The sequence below is a fragment of the Photinus pyralis genome, unplaced genomic scaffold (genome assembly GCF_008802855.1).
Source record: "Photinus pyralis isolate 1611_PpyrPB1 unplaced genomic scaffold, Ppyr1.3 Ppyr1.4_LG10, whole genome shotgun sequence".
In the NCBI taxonomy this organism is placed as follows: domain Eukaryota; kingdom Metazoa; phylum Arthropoda; class Insecta; order Coleoptera; family Lampyridae; genus Photinus; species Photinus pyralis.
Window position 1 is genome coordinate 18,165,411 of NW_022170250.1, and position 27,930 is coordinate 18,193,340.

Here is a 27,930-nt window from a genome sequence, read left to right on the forward strand (position 1 = left end):
CACCCGATGCCGACGACGAACTCGAAAATTTCCCCGACGTCACCACTATGATCGCTAGTACATTTTGAAATACAAAATAAAGCGTTACGTATAGCGTTTTGCGACAGCGACGACGGTCAGAAAATCAATAATAATCGCGCGCGCGATCAGAAGAAAAATTTAACTTGCAACATTCCATGACGAGTGATAACAACAATCTTTAATGTGCGATAAAATGACTACTTTTTTTTGTTGGTGTTGTCCCGCGATAGCCCGTATTTGTTTTAACAAGTTTTGATTGCACAGCGCGATTGTGGGATACACACCGTTAATTAACAGGTATTTATGATTATTATAACTTAAAGTGGTTTTGGGAATTTTTGGACCGTTTCCAGTGTCGTGAGACAATAATAAAAGGTTGCGTCTATTTCGATAACAACAACACACGGACGATGATTTTTGTGCAGGATTAATTTGTATTTTTAAATGCTCCGCGCGGCGCCCTTTTTTTCGCGTTTTATGGTCGCGTAATTTTTAATCGCGTTTTGTTTTTGTTGTTGCGCGTGTGCGTCGGTTTAGTTATTTATGCGAAGACACGATTTACGACCGCATCGCAACCTGTTTGCTAAAACAGAGGAACGAAACGGTAAGCTAATTATGCAAAAAACGGGAGTAAGAGACGCGGATCTGAGTAGTTGGTGCCGTAGAATGTTGTAGCATTTATGTATAATTAATTTTGCTAAATAGCTATTTAATAGCACGATAACATATGATCTTGTGCAGTTTTTTGTAGATATTTATACATTTTGTGACGGCGATTATTTCGTAAAAAATCTGGTAAAAAATTAATGGATGGTATGTGCCCATATTTTGCACGCGTCGTTTGTAGTGGCTAGGGCCTAGGCAGAGATACTGCCTTCCCTCCCTTGGATTTGTTTGAACAATTTCTGAGGTGCCCTAAAATAATGCAAATTTTCCAGAGAAGGTCCCAAGAACTGTAGACCCAACTTTACCCACGGCAACCTAAGAAAACAAATTGGCCCTTCTTTTTAATACTGAAAATTAGAATTTTGGCACTTTCCTTGGGGCTGATTGACTACTTTAAAGGAAATGAGTACTTTCAATAAAAAAATTTTAAGCGGTTTCTATCCAAAGTTATAGACTAGAAACCAATTTCGAAAGAAAATTCAAACGGCTGTAACTTTTGAACTAGTAGCCCAATCTTAGAACTGTTTGAAATTATGGATTCTACAGGCCGCATTCTATAAGAAAACATTTTTCCGGGTCGATCTGAGACAATTTTTTTTCGGGCCTCAAAAAAAGGCATACAAACTTCCTTTTCTACCAAAAATCGACTACATCAAAATTTCTCAAGAAAACACTTTTCCTTATTAATTTTGGTGCGTAGAATCCAAAACAATTCGTACTTTTTCGATCAGACTTCTCAATCACAAGTTATAGACTAGAAACCAATTTCGAAAGAAAATTCAGAGGGCTGTAACTTTTGAACCAGTAGCTCAATCTTGGAACTGTTTAAAATTATGGATTCTACAGGCCCCATTCTATAAGAAAATTTTTTTCCGGGTCGATCTGAGACAATTTTTTTTTCGGGCCTCAAAAAAAGGCAGTGTATTTATAACCTTCCTTTTTTACCAAAAATCGACTGCACCAAAATTTCTCGGTAAAACACTTTTTCTTATTAATTTTGGTGCGTAGAATCCAAAACAATTCGTACTTTTTCCATAAGACTTCTCGATCAAAAGTTATAGACTAGAAACCAATTTCGAAAGAAAATTCAAAGGGCTGTAACTTTTGAACTAGTAGCCCAATCTTGGAACTGTTTGAAATTATGGATTCTACAGGCCACATTCTATAAGAACATTTTTTTTCCGGGTCGATCTGAGACAATTTTTTTTTCGGGCCTCAAAAAAAGGCAGTGTATAACCTTCCTTTTTTACCAAAAATCGACTGCACCAAAATTTTTCAGGAAAACACTTTTTCTTATTAATTTTGGTGCGTAGAATCCAAAACAATTCGTACTTTTTCGATCAGATTTCTCAATCAAAAGTTATGGACTAAAAACCAATTTCGAAAGAAAAATCAAAGGGCTGTAACTTTTGATCTAGTAGCCCAACCTTGGAACTGTTTGAAATTATGGATTCTACAGGCCACGTTCTATAAGAAACATTTTTTTTCCGGGTCGATTCTGAGACAATTTTTTTTTCGGGGCTCAAAAAAAGGCAGTGTATAACCTTCCTTTTTTACCAAAATCGACTAACACCAAAATTTCTCGGGAAAAACACTTTTTCTTATTAATTTTGGTGCGTAGAATCCAAAACAATTCGTACTTTTTCGATCAGACTTCTCAATCAAAAGTTATAGACTAGAAACCAAATTCGAAAAAAATTCAAAGGGCTGTAACTTTTGAACTAGTAGCCCAATCTTGGAACTGTTTGAAATTATGGATTCTACAGGCCACAGTCTATAAGAAAATTTTTTTTTCGGATCTATCTGAGACATTTTTTTTTTCGAGCCAAAAAAAGGCAGTGTACAACCTGCCTTTTTTACCAAAAATCGACTGCACCAAAATTTCTCGGGAAAACACTTTTCTTATTATTTTGGTGCGTAGAATCCAAAACAATTCGTACTTTTTCGATCAGACTTCTCAATCAAAAGTTATAGACTAGAAACCAATTTCGAAAGAAAATTCAAAGGGCTGTAACTTTTGAACTAGTAGCCCAATCTTGGAACTGTTTGAAATTATGGATTCTACAGGCCACATTCTATAAGAACATTTTTTTCCGGGTCGATCTGCAACAATTTTTTTTTCGGGCCTCAAAAAAAGGCAGTGTATAACCTTCCTTTTTTACCAAAAATCGACTGCACCAAAATTTCCGGGAAAACACTTTCTTATTAAAGGAAACCGATCGTTATTTATTATACAAATAAAAAAAAATACGTTACCTTAATTAACGATACCTGGGATCAATGGTTTTCCTATGGTGCAAAAGTGACTCTAGATAATCGAAAACGAAACCTGGACCTCCTGGGTTCGAAGTTATTTAAGCCCCAGAGCATGGAAAATGTGTCCAGGAAGCATATGAAAGCGTCACCCCCGGTAAACGTATATCTGCCGCGTGGCCCCCCTTTTTGCCCCGGGTCTTTCCAAAGGATCTTACAAGGTTTTTGAACTTCAGGAAGACTCTTTATGTTACCACAGAAGGTTCTCCATAATCCTCGCTTAGACCTTCGGATATAGTCCTTATACCTGAGCTATCTTCAGATCATCCCAGTCCGCAGGCAGGTTAGTTCGGATGCACCTATTGGAGAGCTTGCGAGCCTCTTTACGGAGGTCCGCAGTTTGCAGCTGTTCTCATATGACGCTATCGCTTTCTAATGCGGTAGCCTGTTCTATCTGACCTGCTTTCTGACAGATCAAAGGTTGCCCATCCAACCGCTATGGCAGAGTCGCCGCCGGACCAGACACCACCTTGGACTTTGGCGTAGGGTACAGAGGCTTTGTCCTCGAGCAGGCGTTTCCTGGCCATCGCCATCTGTACGCCGTTTGTTTGGTTAAAAATCGTCCATAATTCGCACAAGAAGTACAGAAACGTGGTCTCCCCTAGGCAGAGCAGCTTGCCCAGGGCTTCTCTGCCAGCCTTTTCCCGAAGAAAAGGGGCCACCACCCGGCGGTTGCCCGGTTTCCGAGGGCGGTGCACCCCCGTGCCACGCGGTCCTCGGTACGGTCGCAAACACCTTGACCGACGACCGACGACCTTCGTGGTGCCTACACCGCACGGTCAAAATTTTAATCAGCGGTCCCAAAGGCTACTGTTTTCAAATCGGCTTGGAATTGAAGGCTCCGGGGAAAATTTCGAAAATAACAAAACCTTGGGGTTATCGTATTGATATTTACCAGCGAACTTCCTCTATTTGGTACCACTCTTTAACTAGTATAGGATTTAGTAAAACATTTCACACAAATATGGTCTTTGGAGGAAAGCTAAAGGTCACTAAGTTCCCAGTAGGACTAAAACCTTTACACGGAGAAGGCAAACGCTTTGTGTTCAAACTGTTGGCAAAGAAAGAGCTCTGTGAATGGATCAATTTTGTTACTGAAAGACCTTGGTGAGTGAACGTCAAGAAAAGGACTTCGGAAAATCCTCATCGGATATCCTCGGAAACGAATATTGAGGTCATGTCATAACTGGGAATGCGGTCAAACTAGAATGTGAGGAGGATTCCCGAAGTTAACGGCGTTCCTTGAAATGGGAAAGAGAAGGATCTCCCCACAAATCGCTTAGAAAGTCAGAGGAGGATGGAATCGGCTACAATGCAACACCAAAATAGGTGGAGTGACTACGAGGGAGTGTTCAGTGTGTGGGACTTGTCACGGAGATATCTGAAGAAAATTCCAAATGGTAAGTTTATGTGGAGAAGACCCCCAAGGGCTCATTGGCGTGGAATATAACAGGTTTTTTCTCCATTCGAACTAAGGGAGGTCGTTTTTCGACCAATTTTAGATGTACTTCGCAGTAGGGCGGTTCTAAAAAGGCCCTATGTGAAATTATCCCGGATTTGTTGCATAGAAATGCACCTAAAGTATTTTTTTCAAAGGGTATTCCACCTTTGAGAATCTTATCGACTTATCTTCGGCGTTTGGAACAAGAACGCATCAGGCGGCGACTTTGATGTTAGAATATCTTATCTAAACATGACTTGTCGATTACCTATTCATAAACGCGATTTTTGTATAAAACCACCTTTCGTACGCAATCAGCAAGCTGTACCTCTTTCCGCATCGTTCAGTTCAGAATACCTCCAAATCTTGTTCCCTACCTGCACGCCAATTAGCACCCAAGATTTTCCGCTAGGTCGACCTGAAGATCTTCACCAGTTTTGTAAGTATCTAGTGATGTAATGGGAAAATCACATAAACGCGCCATTTACTTGAATTCAGGTGTAGTACCTACTTGTCCTTGCTCGATAACCACAATTCTTTTGTTCTTTACAGAATTGGACTTTAACGAGAAAATGACTCGGCCCATCGTCAAACTGGAAAATTGCTATGCCGTAACCCAGTAATTCTCATCATTCCGTCATAATGGGCTCCTTGGCGGTTCCGAAGGAGCAGTATGGGCTGGGGTACCAGAACACCGTGGTAAGTTACGCAATCGAGCGGTAGATTAGCTCTTAATTTGTTGTGAGCGTTTATTTCCCTGACGTCATTTCGTGAACGTTTTCATTATCGGCGATCCGCTAACAATTTATGTAAACTATGGCGAATAATTAGCATACATTACGATATTATATCGACGTGGTGACGTGGGAGGAATTAGTCCCGGAAAATCGATTTGGGCAGATGTCGTTCGTAATTTGCCACTTCGAAAACGGGTTCGGTTTAAAGAAGGAACAGGAAATTTTGCAATTGATAGCTTTTTGATCTGACCCTCTGACCCGAAGAACTGGGTCAAAACTTTGTTTACCAAGTCCAGGTGCGACCTTGGATTGACTAGTTTTTGTTATTGAATACAATCTTCTGATCTCGAAGCAAAAACAATCAAAATTGGAGTGCGATGCAAGGCGCATATTAAAATTTTTAAAAAAGAAGATCAAAAAAATCAAATTTCAAATTGAGGTTCAGATCATCGAATGGATTAGGCTTCAATTCTGGTGTGAAGTTTCAAGTTCAATCAATCAATCAATTCTTCTCTCCTTCCCCCCTCCACCATTATTTCACTCCTGCTTTCCCTTGTTCTTTCTACTACTTTGCATTCCCATATCTCCCTGTTTCTTTCCACAAAGTATTCATTTTTTGTCTTCTTCTTCTTCACTTATCCTTTCCTCTCTCCCCATTTCTGCATCTGAACCTCGCAATCAGTGTGATGTATTTCCTTCCCTCCCTTATCCGTTCCTTGTACCTTCTGTTTCCTCGCGAGCTACTGATTTTCCGACTCTCTTGCTTCGTCCGTTTTGTAAGTTCCTCTTCCATGACTTCCTCTATTTCTCTCCTCCTTTCACAATACCTTTCTCTTTGTTCCCGCCAATCTTCAATTGCGTTCATCCTTGTTGACAAACATTCTATCGCCAATTCACTGTCCCTTTTTTTCCTTTCCTCCGCCCTGCGTCGCGACGCTATCCTTATCTACTCCATTTTTGTTTCCTCCTCTACAATTCGGTGTCCATTCCTTTCAACCCCACATCTCCGTTCCCACATCAACATCCCTCTTACCATTACATCCAAAAGTAATTTAATTCTGAACTGGTTTTTGAATTTCTTCCCTCTTATTCCCCACACCTTCTTCCCTTATTTGTTGCATTTAATAACCTATGCACCTATTTAAATTCTCTTACTTTCTCTACTTTTAAAAGTTCTTCACTGGTTTTATTTTCCTTCATATCCTTTTTGTTTCTTCATCTTTTTTTCTTTACATTTTCTGTTGTACTTTTCTTCTGTTCCCACAATACCTCCTCTGTCTCTGCTTTTCTTTTACTCTCCATGATTGTTCTCTCTGTTTTTTTCTTCGGTACACGTTCTGACCGACCACTCCTTCCTATTATCTCTCCCTTCCCCTTCATTTGCCTGTTACTACGCTATGGCCTTTTTAATACTCACCTTCGTCTTGCCCCTCCCTCTTTGTACGCTCTCGTTCTATAGGTCTCCATAGTGTCTCATGTCTATTACTGTATCTCCCTTGTTTCTTGTGATTTTTTATTTGATGATCTTTTTTTGCCTTCATGATCCGATTCTGTCCTTGTCCCTACCTTCTTCCAGTAATTTTTCGTTTTCTAGTATGTAACTAATTACCGGCCTCCATCTTCCTCCCATGCATGTGTATTCCCAGTCCTTATCTCCCACCATATTTGCATTTAAAATTCTCCACCCTCTGATAATTTCAGTAAAAGTTCTCTCTCTCTTTGTTGCATTCTTTATCTCTTGATATTGTATTTCTCTTTCCAATTTTCTTTATTCTTGACTCTGGCTTTTAAATCTCCCCCGACATTATCCTCACCTCATCCCTTTCATCTACCATCTATTTCATTTCTTCTCTGTTGTATCCATTCATCTCTGTCATTTTCTTCCTTTCTACATCCACTCCTACCCCACGTCTTTATCTCTTCTTCTACTCCTGCTAGTATGCGTCTTTTTGTTCTTCCCTTTATATTATCCCTCTTCGCAAATTGGTTCTTCCATATATAATTACTCGATATCCCATTCTTTTTTCTCCCAGTTCTTTTCTTTTATCCATGATTCTACCATCCCCACAGCATGAAATCCTCTGTTACTCCTTCCCTAATTCTGTTGTTTGTGTCTGCCCCCCCCCCGCTTTGTCTTCTTTTTTTAATGTACATTTCTTCTTACAAACCCCGCCCATTCCTCTCTGTTCTCACTAGTCCTTTTTCTTTGTCACTTCACATATATCCTTAGTCTTCAACCATTAATTTCCTATAACCCCATCTTACGGTATTGTCTTTTTCCCGTTTTCTCTCCGCCACCTCTCTAATTTTTCTCTGTGCCCTTTTTTGTACGTATCCCGCTTCCTTCACATCTGCCCTCTTCTTTTCCAGTGTTAGTTCCGCGACAATTACTTTGTTCCCTCCTACTTCAATTGTCGTCTCTACTTGTAGGTTTTCTTTTATTCATGCGTCCGTGCTTTCTTTCTCTTTTCCTTTTCCACCTTTACTCCTCCCTTATCTTTCCTCTCTCCTTTCCTTCATTTTTTCTTCTAGTTTTGCTATCCTTTCCATCAGTTCTTCTTTTTCTTTATCCCCTTGCTCTTTCCTTCTTTTCTTTTCCTCCCGTAACCATTTTTATTTTCTCCCTTCCATCAAATTTTCCATGTGTTGCTTCCCCTCCCATCTATTCACATTAGTCGGTTTGGCGTAACGGTTTAAGACTCGGACTCGAACCTCACAGGTGGTGAGTTCGAATCCCATAACTTGCTAGTTTTTAGTGGTACAGAGCATCTCCTGACTAATGTCCTGAGCATTTTTATTGCTGGCGTGATTAGTTCTGCATAGTCCCGCTTTTTTTGTCATACGGCGATGGATTTCTTGTTAATCAATTTTTTACACTTTTTGTGATCCTGATAGAAAACTGTCTGAGGACGAAATATGTTGGAGAACACAGTACTATCCGTTAATAAATTAATAAATTATGTGATCCTAACACAAACACTTAAAAAAAGCTAGACTAGACGCAATTTATTCTTCGCACCACCTTATGTTCTCCTGCTACACGCGAGAATATGGAGAATTTATTAGCGACCACCATCTAACGCTTATTTAATTGGTTTTATCTGTAAAGGAGAAAAGCCCCTACAAGGTTTGTTGACCGCCACTTCTCACGTATTTTTATGGTCTCCTGTTGCAATGTAACGAGATAATAGAATTACGATATTTTGCAGGATTTCTTTACATGTTCTCCTTATACATGTTTTTTAAGAGCCAAACAGGCGAAAATACGGGCACTCCTTAATTTATTATGTTCTCCTGATACAATGTTCCCAATAGAAATAGTCTCAATCGTCGTAGGAAAAGGATTTTGTGTGTGTTCGAACTTCTCTCCTACTTTGACCATGCAATAAGTTTGATCAACGCCTTTTTATATCAGGAATATAGGAAATGCGCAGATGTTCCCCTGATACCAGGGTTTTCATAGAAAACCGAAAATACGACAAATTAATAACAGAATCTCTCCTTTAATGTATTCAAAACAACTTTTCTCCCTCTCTCTCCTTCCTTCTCATAATACGTGAAAACCTCCGAGACGATAAATTTGACATGGTCATGCTTTTCTGTGATACTGATATGACAACTTTCAAAAGACAAAATTGTATAATCCGTGGAAAGGTATTTTTCTATACATTTTTAGCGACTTCGCCATTTTAAATGCTATTGTCAAGAGTGATAAACAGAAATGTTCAACCGGAGAACTTTAGCCATTAAATTCTGCATCTGTTTCAGATGTTGTTGTTGCACCAAGATGAAACGTAAGAGCAAACACTATCTCACTTACCATGGTCTATTGACACAAATTTCTCCTTTTAGAATATGTTATAACAGGGTGACTTAAAAAGATCTTTCTAAAATATTGCATAGTTTCTCTTTTCTGTGATCCTGATAAAAGACTTTTGAAGGAACAGCTTCAGTTGGATTCACACACACTGATACAACGCCCGTCAAAGGAAAGGTGTACGTTAATAAATTCCATACAGTCTCTCTTTTTCCTTTTAACTTGACGCATTAGCATTTAAATAGCAATAACACCTAAAGGGAACCTGGTATCAGGAGAGCAAAATCGGTAAGTAATAAGCTATGATACTGGTGTAACAACTTTTAAAGAGGCAGAATTTTATTAAGAGAAAGTCAAAAGGTGTCTATCAAATTCTGCACAATCTCGCAGTAGCTCATCGCTGCAAAGGCAATTCTTTATAAATGTCTTTTATTCGTTTTACTGTGATCCTGATATAACGAATTTCCAAAAAGGAGGCGATTATGCATATGTATATTCGTTCTTCTATTTTGCATCAGTAGGTCATAATACATATGTCTTTCGTTTCTGTGATCCTAATACATACATGCATCAGTCTTTTTAAGGAGCAGAACACGAAAGGAGTTGATGGAATCTAAATGCATAAAGAGACGTGTGCCAATAAATTCTCAATATTCTCTCCAACGGCTGTTAATTAAAAATTTTGCATCAGGAGAACATATGTGTAAAGCGTGAAAGCGTTAATACAATATGACATAAGATAGTGCGAAGATATCTACTTGGGCGCAAGTTTATGTCAACCTGATAAAAACAACTTGAAAGAGAATATTTATATCACGAAATATTATATCAGGAGAACATAAGTGAGCGATCCTTTTGTAGCAGAAGAACATATACTAGGAGATAGCTGCTAGTTAATTATCTATCTTCTGTTTCCTGTCATCCTGATACAGAAAGTTCAAACTTGAGACACATTAGCAATAGGAGAGAAATCTGCCCTGTCATGTCAACCTATTCTTTATATAGCTCTTTTTTGTGATCCTTTTAAACATTATCTATTCGGAAAACATAATACACTGTTTTTCTTGCCGGACACCTTGGTACAACCTTCATTAAAAAGAATCATGTTTGGGGAACGTATTAGAACAAGAAGAGCAGTCAGTTTTTTGTAGTACTAGCGGTTTTTTTTGCTATTTTGCGAATTTTTCCTTTTCTGTAACCCTGATACAGAGACTCAAAACAAAAACTTGCATCATGAGAGCATAATATCTATCTACAAATTTGGCAGCTTTTTTTCTACTGTGTGGTCATGAAACAACACTTTTCAAGGTAAAACATAAACATAAGTTTGTATCAGGAGAAATCATCCTTGCTCCCGCCTTCTTATATCAGGAGAACATACTACGTGAGAATCTGTTAAACAATCAATCTTGCATCATCTCGTTTTCCTTTATAAAATTCTCAAGGCAAAAATTGATCTCTCCTTAGGAGACCTACTCTTATGGCACTTGGATCTCTTAAAACCCTATTGCAGCAACTCGCAGAACATAATTCGTTATACGGCAACTGACACCTAACTACTAAATTTGTAACAGGAGAACATAAATTACTACGTGAAAAGCGAGGCGAAAAGCCCTTTGTCAATAAATTCTCCATATTAGCACATTTTGTGATCCTGAAAAAAACTGTAGGTATGTTTGTATCGGGAGAACATAATAAAGTGCCATTCACGAGGATAAGGTGATTGTAATTAAATTTTGCATAACCTCACTTTCTTTCGAACCTTATGCGAAGAACTGTTTTGTGATATTATGCATATTTTCGCTTTTCTGTCCCCATGAATGTGAAAAAGATATTGAACATAAGTGGGCGATTTTCCTATAGCAGGAGAACATGTTATACTAGGAGATAGCTGCTAGTTAATTATCTATCTTCTGTTTCCTGTCATCCTTAGGAGAAGGTGTCATGTCAACCAGTTTTTTTGTGATCCTTTAAAAAATTATATATTCAGAAAACATAATACACTCTTTTCCTTGCCGCACAACCTTCATTAAAAAGAATAACAAGAAGAGCAGTCAGTTTTTTGTAGTACTGACGGTTTTTTTGTTGCTATTTTGCGAATTTTCCCTTTTCTGTAACCCTGATACAGAGACTCAAAACAAAAACTTGCATCAGGAGAGCATATCTGTCTACAAATTTTGCATCCTTTTTTCTACTGTCTGGTCATGAAGCAATGTTTTTCAAGGTAAAACATAAACACAAATTTGTATCAGGAGAACATAGCATTGTGTGATCTGTGAATTTCACGTTGAGAGAGTACGCAGAATTTACTGACAGGGCTTCTTTTGTATAAATGCTCTTGACACAAAGTTCCCTTATAATTTTTATCAGGATCACAGAACAGCTGAGAATTTATGGATCCATCGCCGTCCTCGTGCAATATTTTAGATGCTGTTGTATTAGTGTCACAGAAAAAGCGAAACTATGCAACATTCTTTGTCAGCCACGGTGCCTTCGATTTCCTTTTCAGCTTCTTTCTCTTTTTGATTTCACATCATAGTCTTCGCTTTCTATGCTTCTTTATCATTTCGGATTTTTTACTTTGACTTCAGGTGCCCTTTTGCCACCAAGGATAGGCCCTGGAAACAGATCTAATTTAAAGGCTCTTGGAATTAATGGTAAAAGAACTTAGCGTACAGGGTGTTGCTGCAGACGACCGTATACGGGGTGTTGAAAAAAGAACTTTTTTGAACAGTTTCAATATCTCGACAACCTTGCATTGTTTATCTTCTCACGGTTTCGTTCGATACTGTAAACAAATTATATTTGATGAGTCCGGTCATTGATTTTGTTTTAATCGCCTAAAACTTGGAAAGTGAGTAAAGATCAGGCGGTTTCAAGGTGTCCCTTTCTTCGCTGTAGCATTTTCTCACGGGCCAAAAATCAGTGGGTATTTCCAACGATAAAACTAATTAAAAGTGCTAATTACGTACGAAATGCCAAGTTTTTTGTGCAGTTCGAAAATGTACGTCGCGACAAGGCCGTCGTAAGTTTTTGTGAATTGGGGTACTTTTCCGATTTTCAATCTGGATTGGGTTGGACGTCACGAATTTTACAGCTCGCTGCAGGTAGGTACACAGAGTTAACTTAAAAGCGGCCGCAACGCAAACATACCTTGGAACTTTTGCCGTTTTATGGCCCCAGGAGAGAATTTCCATCCTCATCGGCGAAATTTATTAGTTACACGTCCCGATTAGATTATTTGCGGTAGCAGATTAGTAAAAGCTTTTCGCCACTCGATTTTAGTTTAGTGGCCCTTTGCACCCCCGCGAGTTTTCAACAATGTCCGAAGAGATACCGCCTTCGCAACTGTACGATTCGAAGTTCGCAACTTTTCAGGTTCGAATTTACAGCCAAAAACACTAATTACAATTTTGTTAGCTTTTTTAATTGTTTATTATTATTGCTAGCGCGTTTTTTTTAAATTTGCATAGACGTTCATTTTAATTGGTCCCACTCTGTTGTTTTGTGGTAAAACCGCGAGTTGCTCTCAATTTTAGTTTGGTTTACGCCAATAATTTTGGAAGGTTACTGTGATATGTGTCCACAATTTGCCTTTTTGTCAATATACTGTTCTCCTGGTACAAACCAAAAAAATTGCCGTAAAATCAACGTGTCCAAATTTATTGACGCGTCGTTCTATACTTAAATCATACATATTAGCATATGGTCTAAGGTCTCATAGCCTTCTGCTACAGTATACTTTTTAAAATCTGTTGTATTAGGGTTACAGAAAAGCGAGTTGGGGTGAAACCTTACCAACACTCATTCGCGCGTATCGTGCTCCTGAAGCGAAAACCCAGCAGAATTTACTTATTATTCACTCATTCAAAAGCCTCTTTATTGCTGTACCAGGATCTCAGAAACGTAAATGAGTCTGTAAAATCGTTTTCTTAGATCAGGATCATTTGAAAAGCAGGAGAATGTGATATTTAATGGAAGCTTTTTTACATATTATACCCAACCGCTACTAGAACGTGCAAAATTCATCAAGCGTCTACGTTCCTCTAATACAAATTGGTTTATGGTACCTGTATTATGATCATTTGGAAAGCAAGGAGGTGTAATCAAGGTCCATTTGCCTCATACTTGTCGTAAAAGTGGAGCAAAATGTGAGACGTATTCGTTTGATCATGTTCTCACGATAGCTACAAATTTATTTTGTTACAATGGAGTTATCAGGATCATCTGAAAAGCAAGGCAATGTAAAATTTACTGGAATACACTTTTTTAGGCGATCTGATGCAAACTCATCGTAAAAACGAAAGGAATTGTGACATTTACGAATCATGTGCTCCTGATACGAATTTTTCCTAAAAAATTAATCAGAAAGGTAGAAAGGGTAAAATTTGTTGGAATAGAATTTTAAACTTTAGTCCCATCTACTATCATGACGTCCTGATACAAACTGGTGAACTTAAATGTTGATGTATCAGCATTATCTGACAGCCAAAACGGTGTAAAATTTACTGGAATACACTTTTTGTGAGTGTTATGTCCATCTGTTACCTGATCATATAAACGGAAGGGATTACAAAATCCACGAAACATGTTTTCCTGATACAAATTACTTGCACATGGATCGTCTGGAATGCAAGGAAGTGTAACATTTATTGGTTACGTACTACGCCCATCTGCCACAAACTTGTTTTTTAAAAAATGCTTGTATCAGGGTCGTCTGAAGAGGGAGGAGGTGTAAAATTAATTAGAATACACATATTTGTGTATTATGTTCATCTGCGGCAAACTATTCAAAAACGGAAGAAATTGCAAAATTCATGAACCATATTAATTGATTATATATGGATCAGCACATCTCCACGTATTAAGTTCATCTGCCTCAAACATTTCAAAGTCGAAAAGAATTGTTACATTCAGTAACCATTCTATGCTTGATTTTTTTCTTAAGAATGGAGGTAGGATCATGTGAAAAGCAAATGAAAAAGTGCTGGAATAGATGTTTACGCACAAAGTCCGTCTGCTACAAACTCATTTCTCAAGTTGTAGAGAGTATCAAATGTATTCTTGCGAGTCATGCTTTCCTGATACAAATTTGTTTTCGTAGGAATGAATGTATTAGGATTACCTGGAAAAGAATATTGATGTTATGCCCACCTGTTGCAAGTTTATCGTAAAGGAGGGCGAAATTGTAAAATTCACAAATCTTGTTTTCCTGATACAAATTTGTTTTTATTTAATTGATGAGTCGTAGAAACGGAAGGAATTGTGAAAGGCACGAATCATGTGCTCCTGATATTTATATCTGCCTCAAACTCTTCAAAAACGAAAGAAATTGCAAAATTCAAGAATCATGTTCTCCTGGTAGAATGTCTTTCTTAAAAATGGATGTATCAAGATCATCTGAAGGGCAAGGAAATTTGTTGGAATAGATATTATACGTATTAGATCCATCATCTGCCACAATGCTGTAGAGAATTTATTCTCACGAATCATGTCCTCCTGATACAAATTTGTTTTCATAAAAATGGATCATCGGGAATCTGAAACATTCTTTTTGACATATTTTGTCCATCTGTTGCAAATTTAGCGTTAAGGAGTGAGGAATTGTAAAATTCTCAAATCATGTACTCCTGATACAAATTAGGTTTCTTAAAAGTAGATGTATCGGCATCATCTGCAAGTGCAAGGGGTGAGACATTTATTGAAATGGGCTGTTTTACGTATTACCACTTACGCCCGTCTGTCGGAAGAAATTGTAAAATTCTCGAATAGTGTTCGCGTGATTCAAATTTCTTTCGCTAAAGATGGATCTATCAGGGTCATTAGTGTCAAATTTAATGGAATGCAAATTAACGTATTATGCCCAGCTGCTAGAAGCTCATTATAAAGAAAGAAAATTTAACTTCGATCTCACAGATCATGTTTTCCTGATACAAATTGGTTTTCTGAATGGCCTTTTTCTGACTCAACTTTTTTGTTTGTAGATGAATCAGGATCCTATAAAATATTGGAATACACGTTTTTACGAATTATGTTCAACTGTCTCAAGTATTTCAAAATCAAAATGAACCGTTCACTTCAGGAATCATGTTCGTTCTGATCTTAGAATTGTTTTTTTTAAAAACTGATGTATCAGGATCATATGAAAAAATCAAAGATGGAAAATGTGTTGAAATAGATTTTTTTACGTACAAGGACTGTCTGCTACGAACTTATCGTACAAGTCGTGGAATGTATAAAATTTATTCTCGCGAATCATGTCCTCCTGATACAAATTTGATTTAGTAAAAATGAATGTATCAGGATCATTTGGAATGTAAGGAGGTGACAATTTTTTGGAATACAGTTGCTACACGCGCATTATAAAAGCGGAATAGAAATTTTGATTTCATGTTTTCCGTAGAACTATAAAATTTATTTTCGCAAATTTGTTTTCTCAAACATGGCAGCATCGGGATTTTTTAAAAATCAAGAGCTGTTAAATTTACGTCCATGAGCGACAAATTCGCCATAAGCACACATTTCTTTTATAATTTCAATTGATGTATCATCGGAATTGACGGACAACGCGGACAGCGGGGAAAACGATCGACGGCACGTGGAGTTGCGCATTTCGGCGTTAGGAGGGATCACGTGGCGATCGACAAGGAATGGGCTAAAGGAGTTTCAGCAAGCTGCTTGCAGCAAAATCGTACGCGCGTTAGAATTTAAGGGCGCAGGCCTTCTACCCCTGTCCGCCTCCTGACGACGATGAAGATGTGAATTTTGTAAGGAACCCTTTTTTCGCCACTTCCGTGCTGATTAGTGCATGCGAACAAAAATGTACTGCGTGAGCACAATTCGCACCCATAGCTCTTTATCGGTGAAAAATTGTTATTGGGCACTAAACGGCACTAATATTGCATCAATCCAGCCAGACTGTACTAACGAGCACTAATGTTTGGAAGAGCACTAATGCGAGTTTTAGCGTTAGAAGTAGGATTTTATGCATGTAAATGCTACTAGTGTACCGTTCTACTGTAAATAGTGCACGAATACCTCGAGCATTTAAAATAGTGCTTGGATCTAGCACAAAATACTAGTAGGTAGCACTAGCAAACGTAGGTGAGAAAAAGATCTCGTGACTCACTAGTAGTTAGCACTACAAATTTAGTGCTAGACCATGTTGTCCAGTTACTTCAGTGCTCGTTAGCCATCAAATTTAGTGCCGACTTTTCCATGTTAGTGCTATTTTGTAAATTGGATATTAATTTCCCCCCGATCCTTGGTTAGTGCTAGGTTTTGATAGCTCTAAGTGAATGTTTACTAGTGGGTCATTCGTGTTTGCTAGTGCTAAGTCACAGCTTTAGTACTGATTAGTGCTCGGTGGTTTCAACAAATGAGGTTCAATATGCATGGATAGTTAGCACTACGAATTTAGTGCTGCCACGTGGTCCAGTTACTTCAGTGCTCCTTAGCTAACAAATTTAGTGCCAACTTTTTCATGTTAGTGCTATTTTGAAAATTGGATGGTAATTTCTACCCGATCCTTGGTTAGTGCTAGGTTTTGATAGCTCTAAGTGAATGTTTACTAGTGGGTCATTCGTGTTTGCTAGTGCTAAGTCACAGCTTTAGTACTGATTAGTGCTCGGTGGTTTCAACAAATGAGGTTCAATATGCATGGATAGTTAGCACTACGAATTTAGTGCTGCCACGTGGTCCAGTTACTTCAGTGCTCCTTAGCTAACAAATTTAGTGCCAACTTTTTCATGTTAGTGCTATTTTGAAAATTGGATGGTAATTTCTACCCGATCCTTGGTTAGTGCTAGGTTTCGATAGCTCTAAGTGACTGGTTACTAGTGGGTCGTTCGTGTTTGCTAGTGCTAAGTCAGAAAGTCACAGCTTTAGTACTGATTAGTGCATTAGCAGAGCTGGGCAGTATTCGATTTTGTAAATACTTTTTAGTATTCAAATACTTTGTAATTAAATACACTTATGGAAGCAGTATTTGTATTTGTTACTCAAATACTTTCACAAATATTTCAAATATTTAGTATTCGAATACTTCGCATAGTATTTGAATACATAACCTTCCTTTTTTACCAAAAATTTAGTATTCAAATACCTTTGATTTGTGTAAAGTATTTACTATTTAGTATTCAAATACTTTTTGAAAGTATTCTGCCCAGCTCTGTGCATTAGTTCATAGGACCTAAGCAAAGCAAGTTTAGCACTAGTTGCCGATTCATTGCATGGTGCCGTGTAGGACCTTTTCCGTGTTTCAATTTCTGTTTTCTTTCCCGCTTCTTTTTCATTCGTGTTTCCGTTGTCGCTTCTTATTTCATTTTCCAGTGTTCGTTCCAATTCTGGTTTTCGCTTTCTCTTAATTTCAATTCTTTTTGTTTTTCTACTCCGTTCCCTATTATTACATCTGTACATCATCTCTTTTTCCGCCTCTTCCCGCTTTCGTCGCCGCTTTCCTTACATTCCTGTACCCACCACCGCTTCTATTTCAGTTTCTCTCTCTCCTCTTTCGCTGATGTTTGTCTTCGTTGTTTTCATTTGTTGGTTTTGCACTTTCCGTCATCGTTTTCGTTTCTTTTCTACTCCGCTTCCGTTACCGCTTCAAATTTAATTTTCAATTGTAGTTCGTGGGTACTTCAGTTCTACTTGCGTGTGTGTTTTGAATTCCTTGCCTCCCAGGTTCCAGGTCCTCTTGTCCGTTTCCGTTTTAGTAGCGGTTTTCGCAATCACCTTCACTTACATTTTTATTTTTTTTCAATTCCTCTTTTCTCTCACGCTCCCTTCCGTGTTCGCTCCGATTATTGTTTTCGCTTTCCCTTAATTTCTATTGCAGTTTCTGTTTTTATTAAATTTTTGCTTTCATTTCTTTCAATTCCACTGTTCGCTTCCTTTTTCGTTTCTCGTCTACTCCGCTTTCGTCATCGCTTCCGTTTTAATTTCACGCTCCCATCTTAAATTCCGTTACCGTTGGTGTTCCGTTCTACCTTCGTTCTACCTCTTGTCCATTTTCGTTTTAGTGGCGGTTATCACAATCACTTCCCATTTCAGTTCATAATCCCTCCCGCAGTATATTCTGTGTTCCATTTCTTGTTTTCGCTTCTCCGTAATTTATATTCCCTTTTCCGTGACTATTTCCATCACGCTTGTAAGTCCTCTCCTTGCTGCTCCCATCCGTTACCGTTATCGCTTTTATGTTTGTGCTCGTTTCTGTTACCGCTTTCCACCCATACACATTTCCATGACCCATCCATTTCAGTCATTGTCTCCTTCTGTTCCGGTTACCGCTCCTCCCCTTTCATTTGTTTTGCTTTCATTTCCTTCTATTCCACTGTCTGTCTCCGTTCTTGTTTCCTTCCCATATTCGTTTTCGCTTCCGTCCCCCATCACGACTCACATCTCTTGTTTCGCTGACGTTTTCGTGACGGTTTTCCCTGTCTTCCATTTTCGATACTGTTTTCTTTTATTTATCTCTTCGTTGCCAGATCCGCTTCCGTTTTCGTTTCCGCTGTCGCTGCTGCTCCAGTCTCATCTTCGTTGCTGCTTCTACTATTTTTTTTTATTCAACTTTCCATTTTCAGTTATATTGGCGGCTTTTTCTGTAGCTCTTCCTGTACCTTCTTCTACCACCTCCTCCGCGGCTTCTTCTTTATCATCTTTTGTAGCACCTCGGTGATTTCTTCTACAGTTTTTTTCCGTGTTTGCCTGCCGCTACCCTCCCGTTCCTATTTCCATATCCATACATTGCAGTCTCTCACCCCTCTTTCGCTTTTATCTATTTTTGTTTTTTGGTCACCTTTCGCCTTCTTTTTTGTTTCTTTTCAACTCCGTTTCCGTCGTTGCTTCCGTTTCAATTTCCCGGTTTGTGTTCTGCGCGTGTGTTCTCTTGTCCCCTTTCGTTTTAGTCGCGTTTTTGGCAATCACTTTTTCAGTCTTCCAATTCCTGTTCTTCCCCGCGTCTGTACCTTCGTTTCTAATCCTTACCCTCACTTTTTCTTAATTTCTATACCTTTTCCCGTGACTATTTTCCTCCCTATATTTATGCCCTCTCCTCTTCCGCTCCCATCCGTTACCGTTGTCGCTTTTGTGTTTGTGCTCGTTTCCGTTACCCATTACATCTCCCATTTCAGTCCGCTCCTTTCGTTTGTCTTGCTTTAATTTCTTTCTGTTCCATTTTACGTTTCCGTTCTCGTTTCCTTCCCATTCCTGTTAGCGCTTCTGTCCCGCCAATTTCTTTTGCGACTCACATTTCTTGTTTCGCTGTCCCTGTCTTTTTCATTTTCATTTCTTTTCTTTCTACTGTCCTGCCCCACATCTTTTTCTGTTCGTTCCAATTTTTGTTTTCGTTTTTCTATTATTTCCATTTTCTTTCCCTTTCCCTACATCCATGAGCGTACTTCGATGTATTTTCCTTCCCCGTTTCCTCTTCATCTCCGTTGTTGCTCAAATCCCTCTCCTTTCCATCTGCCTTCGTTATCAAGACCGTTTCCGTTTTCGCCGCTGATGCTCCAGTCTCTTCTTCCGTTGCTGCTTCTACTCTTTTGAATACCTTTTTGATTTAACTTACCACCTTTTCCTTCTTTCCTTTGTAGGTTGGTTTGTGGCCTTTTTACTTTTGACCATCTTCTGTGGTTTCCTTTGTGTCCTCCGTCGTGCCCTCTGTATTCCTTTCGCTATACTTCAGCAGTGTCCTCTGCTGTTAATTCCGCATCTTCTGCACTTTTTTTGCAGCTTTCTGTACTTTCTTCTGCCACTTCCTCCGCAGTTTCCACTTTATCCTCCTTTGTAGCTCCTTTATCTGTGATTCCATTTACAGTTTTTTTTTGTATGTCTGTGTGCAGCTTCCTCCCCAGTTTCTTCAGTGGCTTCCTCTGTAGCTTCCTCCGCCACTTCACTTGCGGGTTCCTGTGAAGTTTTTTCCACCTTCTTCTATCTTTTTTTCTGTGACTTCGTCTTGTTCCTCTAACTTTTCTATCGCCCCCTTTACTGTCTGTGTCTTCTTTTCGCTTTCGGTTTCCGCCCCTTCTGCCTTTTCCGTTTCTGTAACCGATATCATCCCCAGCTCTTCCGTTTTCGGTATCGTTTCCACTTCCGTTACCGTTTCCGTTACCGTAGACGCTTCCATTTCCGTGCCCGGATTCAACAACACTAAAAAATGCATAAAAATAAAGGTAGCCATGACGGTAGTGATCAAAATGGCCGCCATTTGCACGAGTTTTTGCTCAATGCCTTTATTCGTCCCTGTACTTGATACGACTACCTATATATACTCGATAACTGCTCTACTTTTACACCATAACAATTCATTGTGCCCCAGTTTGTGCCGCCGAATTTTGCGCTTTGTGCTCCAGCGATGTTGATCGCCATTGTGAGTATGATCCTTTCCATGCGCCCTAATTAACTCGAACTAAGGACCGCGGGACCTCCTTTCCGAAAAAAACCGTGCGAAGGCAGTTGCCTTACCCTTTTCGTCGACATCATCGTTAATTGCTGGAAATTCCACCGCAGGTTTTGCATAAATCGCGAAAATAGTTGCGTATCGTAAAAATTCCCCGGTAGACCGGTCGAATATTTTTTTCTCTTTCATCTTGAGGTCGAGGTGAACTTGACCGACCATGAATTCTACGTTTTGTTTACGTTTCTGGCTAATTGCGCTTTAATTTTTTAGATGTATGGCCGGTACAGCCGGCAATTGGGAGAGTTTGCAAAACTAGAGGCGCTAAAGCAGGCCGAGAAACGGCGACTGAAGGAGGAGAAGGCGAGGAAAAAGGAGCTGAGAGGGTACCAAGGTAACGTTTCCTCCATGGGGCGACATCGACTGGTTTCACGTACGCTTTCAGGAAAGTTGGCGAAGACCTTGTCCTTCCTGTGGAGGCATACGTTCGCGAAGCTGGGCGAGGACTGGGTGTTTCTGGCGCTGCTGGGGATCATCATGGCGGTGCTCAGCTACATCATGGATAAAGGAATCGCGGTTTGCGGCAAAGGTAGCGCTTCCATCATCAGTCGACGCTTCAGCGAATAATCTTCTTTTTCTTCAGCAAGAACTTGGTTATACCACGACATAACGGACCATCCAGTATTACAATATTTGGCGTGGGTAACGCTACCGGTGTGCTTAATCTTATTCAGCGCGGGATTTGTGCACTTGGTTGCACCACAATCCATAGGTAATCATCAAGCTTTCAACAGATCACATGCTTATCATGGCCAGATCATGACCTTAGAGCTAACAGTGTCAAGTGTCAAGTTTGTATTTCGACCTTTCAAATCCAGTTTAAAGTTGCTGCTTCCAGAAGGAAGTGTGTCAATCGCTCAATTGCCAAAAGGTCATGGCGGAAAAGTACGCAAAATTAGGCGCATAGTGTGCCGACTTGTTCAAATTTGCTCCTTGCCACGAATCGTGCGTACATTAGTTGCACCACAAATTACTCGATACTAGTGCATTGCTAGATCATCTCTTTTGCAGCTTTTAGGCGCATACTATGCGCTGTTCTATATAAGCGCACTTTTTATTTATGGGTTTTTCTAACGCAGAACTAGTAGCAAGTAGGTTCATAAGAGCACGAAACCTTGTGTGCAGTACGAATATACCTCTCCTCTCTATAGCAGCCTGCAGGCGCATACTATGCGCTCTTCTGTATCATACTACCATTCGTTAAGTATGTGTATATTCAATTTAATTGTTTTTCTAACTAGTAACAAGAAAGCCCTTAAGAGCATGACGAAAATCTTCTGCCGCTTTTAGGCGCATATTATGCGCTGGTCTGTGTCATCACACTATTTTTTATTTTGCGCATTTTCCTTTAAATGTTTTCTCTAACGAAAGAAGCAATTATAGGACGAAGCCGTTCGGGAGTCCGAAAATTGTCGAATCATCTCTTCTTCAGTATGTATGCGCATACTATGCGCAGATCTGCATCACGATGCTATTCGCTATTTATGCGCAATTCTAATTTAATGGTTTTTCTAATGTCAAACTAGTAGCAAGAAGATCCTTAGTCGCAGGAAGCCCTACGTGCAGTGCGAAAGCCGTCATGTCCTCTCTTCCGCGGCCTGTAGGCGCATACTATGCGCTTTCTGTACTAGTTCACTATCGTTTATTATGCTCATTTTCGATTTATTTGTTTCTGTAGCGGAAACGCTTGCAGGAAGAATCTAAAAAGCACGAAGAAGTGCGTGAGTCCGGGGATTGTCGTATTATGCCTTTTGCAGTCTGTAGGCGCATACTATGCCCTACTTTGTATCATCATACTATTCGTTAAATATGCGAATTTTGAATTTAATTGTGTTTCTAACGTAAAACTGGTAGCCAGAAGATTCTTAACAGCACGAAAATCTCCACATCCTCTCTCATGCGGCCTGTAGGCGCATACTATGCGCTGTTCTCTACCACTATACTATTGGATATTTATGCGCATTAGCAATTTAATTATTTTTCTACGCAAAGAAGATCCCTAGTCGCAGGAAAACCTACGTGCAGTGCGAAAACCGTCATTTCCTCCCTTCCGCGGTGTGTAGGCGCATAGTATGCGCTGTTCCGTATTATAATACTACTCATTATTTATGCGCAGTTTCAATTTGATTGTTCTCCTAACGCAAAACTAGTTCCAAGAGAATCCATAGAGCATGAAGCCCTGCGTGCATATGCTCCTTTCTCCAATCTATAGGCGCATAGTACGAGCTGCTTTGTTTTATCATACTATTCCTTATTTATGCTCATTTTCGGTTTATTTCTTTCCTTAGCAAAGAAGTATTACAAGGAGAATCGTTACGTGCACTGTACAGATCGCAATATCCTCACCCCTGCAACTTTTAGGGGCATACTATGCGCTGTTGTGTACAAGTCCACCATTCGATATTATGCGCATTTTTGATTTATTTGTTTTTCCAACCCTAAAACTAGTAGCAAGAAGATCCTTAAGAGCAAGAAACCGCGAGTGTAGTACGAAAAGCGTCATATCCTTTTTTTTCCCAGTAGCCACATACTATGCGCTGTCCTTTATCAACATACTATTATTTACTTTTGTGCATTTTTACTTTCATTGTTTTTCCAACGTAAAACTGATAGTCATAAGATCATCTGTACATGCGGTACGATAATCATCATATCCTCTTTTCTGCGGCGTGCAGGCGCATACTATGCGCTTTCTGTACTAGTTCACTATCGTTTATTATGCGCATTTTCGATTTATTTGTTTCTGTAGCAGGAGCGGTTACAGGAAAATCTAAACAACATAAAGAAGTGCATGAGTCCGGGGATTCTCGTATCATCCCTTCTGCAGCCTGTAGGCGCATACTATGCCCCATTCTGTATCATCATACTATTCGTTAAATATGCCAATTTTGAATTTAATTGTGTTTCTAACGTAAAACTGGTAGCCAGAAGATTCTTAACAGCACGAAAATCTCCACATCCTCTCTCATGCGGCCTGTAGGCGCATACTATGCGCTGTTCTGTACCACTATACTATTGGATATTTATGCGCATTTGCAATTTAATTATTTATCTACGCAAAGCTAGTAGCAAAAAGATCCTTAGTCGCAGGAAAACCTACGTGCAGTGCGAAAACCGTCATGTCCTCCCTTCCGCGGTCTGTAGGCGCATAGTATGCGCTGTTCCGTATTATAATACTATTCATTATTTATGCGCAGTTTCAATTTGATTGTTCTAACGCAAAACTAGTTCCAAGAGAATCCATAGATTATGAAGCCCTGCGTGCATATGCTCCTTTCTCCAATCTATAGGCGCATAGTATGAGCTGCTTTGTTTTATCATACTATTCCTTATTTATGCGCATTTTCGGTTTATTTCTTTCCTTAGCAAAGAAGTATTACCGTTACGGGCACTGTGCAGATCGCAATATCCTCACCTCTGCAACTTTTAGGGGCATACTATGCGCTGTTGTGTACAAGTCCACCATTCGATATTATGCGCATTTTTGATTTATTTGTTTCTCTAACCCTAAACTAGTAGCAGGAAGATCCTTAAGAGCAAGAAACCTCAAGTGTAGTACGGAAAGCGTCATCTCCTTTTTTTGCCCTGTAGGCACATACTATGCGCTGTTCTGTATCACCATACTGTTCTTTATTTATGCGCAATTTCAATTTAATAATTTTCCTAACGCAAAACTGGTAGGTATCCAGAGACGAAGCAGTGCGTGAGTCTGGTGATTGTCGTATCATCCCTTCTGCAGTCTGTATGCGCATACTATGCGCCATTATGCTCTAGTATACTACTCGCTACTATACACATTTTCGATTTGTTTCCCTAACAAGGAAGTCGTTTAAGGCGCGCGAAGACGGTCATATCTTTACTTTCTGCACTTGTTAGGCGCATATTATGCGCTGTTGTGTACAATCCTACTATTCCTCACTATGCGCTCGTAACGGGAAACTAGTAGCAGGCAGAATCTCAAAAGTACGAAGTCGTGCGTGAGCACAAAGGTTGCCTTCCGTCTGTAACCTTTTAGGAGCATTTTGCGCTTTCTTGTGCCACTTCAGTTAAACCATGTTAAAAGAAACATTTTTCTAAAATTTCTGTGGGTCGGTCCTCGGCCCCAATTTTCTCAGTAATTGAGCCACTGATTTTGTGCGGTATTTAAGCATCAATTGTGCGTTATTATGCGCCTTTCAAGAAAAAGTGTCTGGCAGTGCATGACTGCCCAACATCATATAACAATCCATTTATTATGCCCCTTTTTTTGCGCTATTTAAGCAATGTATAAAAATTGCATCGCTCACTAGCGCTACGTTAATATCTTCTGGCATAATATTTGGGCGTCCTTATGCGCCATTTTTTTTTAATTTGCGCGTTTAAAAAAAATTAGGTGCAATTGTGCGCCTTTTTAGCTACGTCGGTGAACCTGTTTAGTATCATAGAAAAGGGCCTTGTATCGATCTTATGGCTAATATTATGGACGTCACTATTTCACGAAATATTAAAGAATCAATTATGCGCCATTATGCGCCATTTGCGTTAATGCGGTAATAGCGCTAACTTCTTTAATCATGCAGGTAGTCGAAGACATCTGTCATTGGACTTTTGATCAATATTTAAGCGCAAATTGTGCACTATTACGAAAGATCGAATAATCAATCAAATAATTAAGCCCATAATTACCGAAAGGCGGCATTTTCTCAGCGCATAGTTAGTGCCAGTGTCGCTGTTTCTTGCATATGTCGAAATTTTAGGTTCCGGCATTCCCGAAATGAAGACCATACTGCGCGGCGTTGCCCTAAAGGAGTACCTAACGTTTCGAACGCTGGTCGCGAAGGTGATCGGCTTGACGGCGACGCTCGGCAGCGGCATGCCGCTCGGCAAGGAAGGTCCCTTCGTGCACATCGCGAGCATAGTCGCGACGCTGCTCAGCAAGCTCGTGACCGGCTTTCAGGGCATCTACGAGAACGAGAGCCGCAACACGGAGATGCTGGCGGCGGCGTGCGCCGTCGGCGTCGCGAGCTGCTTCGCCGCACCGGTCGGAGGTAAGTCGCGCCCTCTCGCGCCGCGAATTCGTAGTTTAGACTGAGACGTAGTGTTTTAGGTGTTTTATTTAGCATTGAAGTAACAACCGTTTACTTTGCCGTCAGAAATTACTGGCGCGCCTTTTTCTCGGCGGTTTGCGGCGCGACCGTTTTTCGCTTGCTCTCGGTTTGGTTTGAGCAGGCTGCTACCGTAACGGCTTTCTTTAAAACTAACTTCACCATGGATTTCCCTTTTGACCCGCAAGAGCTGTTTGTGTTTGCTTTGATTGGGTACTCGGTTTCCGGATGTTCGGCTCCAAATAAACGGTTGTTGTTGCAGGGTTGTCAGCGGAATTGGTGGCGCCTTCTACGTGTGGGTCCATCGACGATACGTCATGTTCATGCGCAAGAGTAAGATTATCAACAATTTCCTGCAAAAGAAGTGAGTGGACTTTGGAGGCGTAAGCAAAACGTTAAGCTAGCTTTTCGATTTCAGCCGGTTTTTGTATCCCGCCTTCGTCTCGCTTATAGTTTCTACTGTCTCCTTCCCTCTGGGAAGCGGACAGTTCATGGCCGGTGAACTTAACACACACGACCAAGTCAGTAATCTTTTCAGCAATTTTACTTGGACAGGGAAGACGCTAACGGTCGAGGAACAGGCGATAGTCGAACACTGGCAAACACCATACTCTGGTGTGTACGTCAGCCTTGGCGGGTTCATAGTGTTCACGGTACCAAAAGCCCCCCCAGGTCGCAGTGTATAGCTAATTAACTTCCTTCCAGTTCATCTTCTCCATAATAAGCTCAACAATCCCAGTGCCGAGTGGTAGCTTTATACCAGTCTTCAAAATTGGAGCGGCTCTTGGAAGAATCGTGGGGGAACTGATGCACATGTGGTTCTCAACAGGTGAGCGTAGAAATTAAGTACCATTTGGCAACCTTGTTTGCACTCAGGTATGCAATTTGGAGGAAGAACGTCCCAAATCGTTCCTGGAGGTTACGCAACCGTCGGCGCCGCAGCGTTCAGTGGCGCAGTGACCCATACAATCTCAGTGTCGGTCATCGTCTTCGAAATGACCGGCCAAATCACGCACATCATCCCCATAATGATCGCCGTACTGATCTCGAACGCCATCGCCAGCCTGCTCTTCCCCAGTATATACGACAGTATTATTCTTATAAAGAAACTACCATACCTCCCCGATTTCTTGCCGAGCAGCAGCGGTATGTACAACATTTGCGTGGAGGACTTCATGATGCGCGACGTTAAGTACATTTACCACGGAATGAGTTACGAGCAGCTGAAGGTCATGCTGAAGGAGAACCGACGCTTGAAGGGGTTTCCACTCGTGGACACTCCCGAGAGCATGGTGTTACTTGGGTCCATTCAGCGAATGCACCTGATCGAGCTGATCGAGCAGCAGATCGGTCGAGAACGTAGACTGCAGGTTGCAGCGATCAGGCACCGTGAAGCCCTGGCGCGCGAGGAGCAGAAAAAAGCGGAGGAGCGCCAAAGACGACCGTCCCGCTTCCACGTCTCCCCAGCCCCGGACATGCTAGCACTCAGGCAAATGTCGGAGAACCAACTCAATGTCGTCGACCAGGTAAGCCTCCACAAAAAAAAATCATTCACAATCCAAACCCAATTTCAGCCCACCTACCATCCAGTCTTCGGATCCCAACCCAAAAAGTCCATTCTGAAGAAGACCAACTCGTTTACGCTAAAAGGCTTCAGCCCACTAATGTCGAACAGTCCGGGCGCGACACCCTACACCACAGTTACCGGTGCGGAAAGCCGAATACGGCTGGCCTTCGAGGCCATTTTCAAGAAGTCGGCCCAACTCCAGGACGTGGAGAACGGGGAGTCGCAGCCGGTCCTGGGTGAAAGTAGCAAACCGGAGATACTACCTGCAATCAGCACTTCTAGCTTCAAAAAGGTTCAGCTGGTACGCCCTCCCCCCTCCCCCAAGTCCTAGACTAACCGATCGCGTTTTCAGCCAAAGGAGAGGGTCTGCGACATGTCGCCCGAGGACCAGCGCAAGTGGGAGGACGAACAGATGCAGCTGCCGGTCGAGTTCTCGACGTGCACGATCGACCCCGCTCCGTTTCAGCTCGTCGAAAGGACCTCGTTGCTTAAGGTCCACTCGCTCTTCTCGATGGTCGGTGTGAATCACGCGTACGTGACCGCGATCGGCAAGCTGATCGGCGTCGTCGGACTGACCGATCTGAGGAAGGCGATCGAGGACGCGAACAGCGGTCTCGTGCCGAGCTTTTCGGCGGACAAGCACGACCTTTCGAACAATAACGTCGCCGACAGTAAGGAGTGTCCGTGCGAGGAGGCGGACGAAACGACGACGGCACTCATGTCCAAAGACTCGGAAGTATAGCGCTACCTACGTATTTTTTATCGCTAGACGTTTTATGTGATATTTATTTAATTTTAATTACCGTACAATTAAATATCCTAATTCCAA

At 40.6% G+C, this 27,930-nt stretch overlaps 1 protein-coding gene and 1 long non-coding RNA gene across 11 annotated transcripts; one reads left to right on the top strand and one right to left on the bottom strand.

Annotated features, from left to right (window-relative positions):
- The first annotated feature begins 41 nt into the window (after nt 1–41).
- Nucleotides 42–27,930, top strand: LOC116161463 (chloride channel protein 2). 10 transcript variants are annotated; one of them, XM_031474817.1, is made up of 13 exons: nt 329–625; nt 4,994–5,140; nt 20,664–20,784; nt 20,836–20,979; nt 21,034–21,162; nt 25,187–25,477; nt 25,537–25,747; nt 25,797–25,898; nt 25,953–26,187; nt 26,240–26,363; nt 26,411–27,060; nt 27,109–27,402; nt 27,454–27,930. In XM_031474817.1, the coding sequence occupies exons 2-13, from the start codon at nt 5,084–5,086 to the stop codon at nt 27,841–27,843; spliced, it is 2,748 nt and encodes a 915-aa protein (XP_031330677.1). In that variant the 5' UTR covers nt 329–625; nt 4,994–5,083; the 3' UTR covers nt 27,844–27,930. The 10 variants fall into 10 exon arrangements, with proteins under 10 accessions (XP_031330669.1, XP_031330668.1, XP_031330674.1 ...); XM_031474814.1 differs by having other exon boundaries at nt 327–625; nt 26,411–27,402; XM_031474813.1 differs by having other exon boundaries at nt 328–625; nt 20,664–20,979.
- Nucleotides 11,194–12,271, bottom strand: LOC116161465. Its single transcript, XR_004143398.1, has 4 exons — nt 12,149–12,271; nt 11,968–12,096; nt 11,672–11,783; nt 11,194–11,613 (listed from the first exon to the last, which is right to left on the bottom strand). It is a non-coding gene; the product is annotated as an uncharacterized LOC116161465 (long non-coding RNA).

Coding starts and splice junctions, on each gene's coding strand:
- LOC116161463 (XM_031474809.1), top strand. CDS start 5,084: ATGGGCTCCTTGGCGGTTCCGAAGGAGCAGTATGGGCTGGGGTACCAG. Junction 5,141..20,663: donor TGGGGTACCAGAACACCGTG/GTAAGTTACGCA, acceptor TTAATTTTTTAG/ATGTATGGCCGGTACAGCCG. Junction 27,403..27,453: donor GCTTCAAAAAGGTTCAGCTG/GTACGCCCTCCC, acceptor TCGCGTTTTCAG/CCAAAGGAGAGGGTCTGCGA.